Source organism: Babylonia areolata, chromosome 31 (assembly GCF_041734735.1).
Source record: "Babylonia areolata isolate BAREFJ2019XMU chromosome 31, ASM4173473v1, whole genome shotgun sequence".
Lineage (NCBI taxonomy): Eukaryota > Metazoa > Mollusca > Gastropoda > Neogastropoda > Buccinidae > Babylonia > Babylonia areolata.
The window spans coordinates 22,936,011-22,938,510 of NC_134906.1; the positions used below are offsets into that span (position 1 = coordinate 22,936,011).

General features: G+C 50.1%; 1 protein-coding gene across 1 annotated transcript in view; it reads left to right on the forward strand.

The window, feature by feature from the left end:
• LOC143276050 (monocarboxylate transporter 12-B-like) overlaps positions 1 to 2,500 on the forward strand; it is a 30,137-nt gene that overhangs the window by 23,212 nt on the left and 4,425 nt on the right. Inside the window, exons 6-7 of the mRNA XM_076580437.1 lie at positions 1,072 to 1,336; positions 2,359 to 2,500. The exon at positions 2,359 to 2,500 is cut by the window's right edge and continues 925 nt beyond it. Of these exons, the coding sequence (XP_076436552.1) occupies positions 1,072 to 1,336; positions 2,359 to 2,500 (407 nt within the window). The remainder of the gene's footprint in view (positions 1 to 1,071; positions 1,337 to 2,358) is intronic.

Sequence of the window (2,500 nt, forward strand, 5' to 3'; positions counted from 1 at the left end):
TACCTTTTATTTACCTGTGTGCTAGCTGAATCGGTAGCTTGATAAAGCAGCATTGACTTGAAGTTGTGTACCTTGTGAATGGTGGGATAGTGGTACAATGTACCTTTTTATTTACCTGTGTGCTAGCTGAATCGGTAGCTTGATAAAACAGCATTTGGTTGAAGTTGTGTACCTTGTGAATGGAGAGAGTGGTACAATGTACCTTTTTATTTACCTGTGTGCTCGCTCAATCTGTAGCTTAATAAAGCAGCATGGACTTGAAGTTGTGTACCTTGTGAATGGAGAGAGTGGTGCAATGTACCTTTTATTTACCTGTGTGCTAGCTGAATCGGTAGCTTGATAAAACAGCATTGACTTGAAGTTGTGTATCTGTGAATGGAGAGAGTGGTAGAATGTACCTTTTGTTTACCTGTGTGCTAGCTGAATCGGTAGCTTGATAAAACAGCATTGAGTTGAAGTTGCGTATCAGTGAACAGCAGTATGCCTTTCATTTCTGTGTGCTAGCTGAATCGGTAGCTTAATAAGACAGCATTGAGTTGAAGTTGTGTACCTTGTGAATGGAGAGAGTGGTACAATGTACCTTTTATTTACCTGTGTGCTCGCTTAATCGGTAGCTTAATAAAGCAACATTGAGTTGAAGCTGTGTAATTTGTGAATGGAGAGAGTGGTGCAATGTACCTTTTATTTACCTGTGTGCTAGGTGAATCGGTATCTTGATAAAACAGCATTGAGTTGAAGTTGTGTATCCGTGAATGGCAGTGTGCCTTTTATTTCTGTGTGCTTGCTGAAGCAGCATTGACTTGAAGTTGTGTATCTGTGAATGGAGAGAGTGGTAGAATCTACCTTTTGTGTACCTGTGTCCTAGTTGAATCGGTAGCTTAATAAAGCAGCATTGACTTGAAGTTGTGTACCTTGTGAATGGTGGGATAGTGGTACAATGTACCTTTTATTTATCTGTGTGCTAGCTGAATCGGTAGCTTAATAAAACAGCATTGAGTTGAAGTTGTGTACCTTGTGAATGGAGAGAGAGTTACCACCCATTGCTATTCGTTTATCCTTTGACACTGGCAGGTTTCGGCCGAGGCCTGATCTACACCCCGAGCGTCGTCATCGTCGGCCTGTACTTCAACCGCCGGCGGGGGCTGGGGGTGGGCCTGGGGACGGCGGGGGTTGGGGCGGGCACGTTCCTGGTGCCGCCCCTGGTAGAGTGGCTCTTCCACGAGCTGGGCTTCCAGGGGGCCTTCCTGGTGCTGTCCGCCCTGGCCCTCAACGGCTGCGTGGTGGCCGCCCTCTACAGACCACTGTACCTTCACAGGGTGCTGGTGCTGGGTGGAAGGTAACGAAACGAAACGAAACGAAACGACACGAAATTTATTCAGTTTTGGCCGTGGCCCCTCCTGAAGGGGGATGCAAAGATATGAAACTAATGACAGCATGCACTGTTAATATATACATGATATGTATACATACCTATGCCTATGGGTATATATGAGTGTGTGGATGCGTGTTTATATGCGCATATACGTATGTGTATATGTATCGGGGGAAGGTAGGAAGGGTGTGACTGGGGTTGTGAGGGGTATGGGGGTGGGGTGTGTGTGTGTTTGTGTGGACGGGGGGTGGGGGTAAAGGGGTGTATGTGTGGGTGAGGGGGAGTGTGGGTGTGGTTGGGGTGGATGGCTGAGTGTGTGTGTGTGTGTGTGAGGGGGTGTGTGACTTGGGGGGTGGGGGTGGGTGGTTGGTGTGTGTGTGATGCGGGAGGAGGAGTGAGTGTGTGTGTGTGTGTGTGTGTGTGAGGGGTGTGTTTGTGTGTATGAGAGGGGATGTGTGACTTGGGGGGTGGTGGGTGGTTGGTGTGTGTGTGTGTGTGATGGGGGAGGGGGAGTGTGTATGTGTGGGGGGAGTATCTGTGTGTGTGTGGGGGGGGGGGATGCGGGGGGGGGGGGCGGGGGAAGTTTGTGTGTGTATGGGTGTGTGTGTTTGTGTGCTTGTGTGGTCTGGTGGATGTGTGGGTGGGGTGTGTGATTGTTTTGTATGTGAGAAAGAGAGAGAGAGTGTGTGTGTGTGTGTGCATGCGCGCGTGTGGGAGAGAGTTTGTGGGGGAAGTATTAATCTTTGTGTAGGGCGGGGGAGTTGGGGGGAGTGTTTATGTGTGTCAGGGCAGTAGGGAGGGGTAGGGGAAGTGTTTGTGTCAGGGGAGTTGGTGGGGGTGGGGGGGGAGTGTTTGTGTGTGTTGGGGGGGAGTGTTTGTGGATGTGTGTGTGTGTGTCTGTGTTGGGAGGAGGGTGTTGGGGTAGGGTTGGCGGGTCGTTTCCACATCACAGACCTCACGCGAAGTTCGTTTCATCATCACTGCAGGTCTCCGAGGATTGACGAGGAGGAAGCTCTGTGTCCCCCGGCAGCGAACGATGATGATGATGATGATGATGATGTTGATGATGCCCCACGGGACAAACCAACCACGGGCACGACTCAGATGGTCTGTGACACTGCCGCCGTC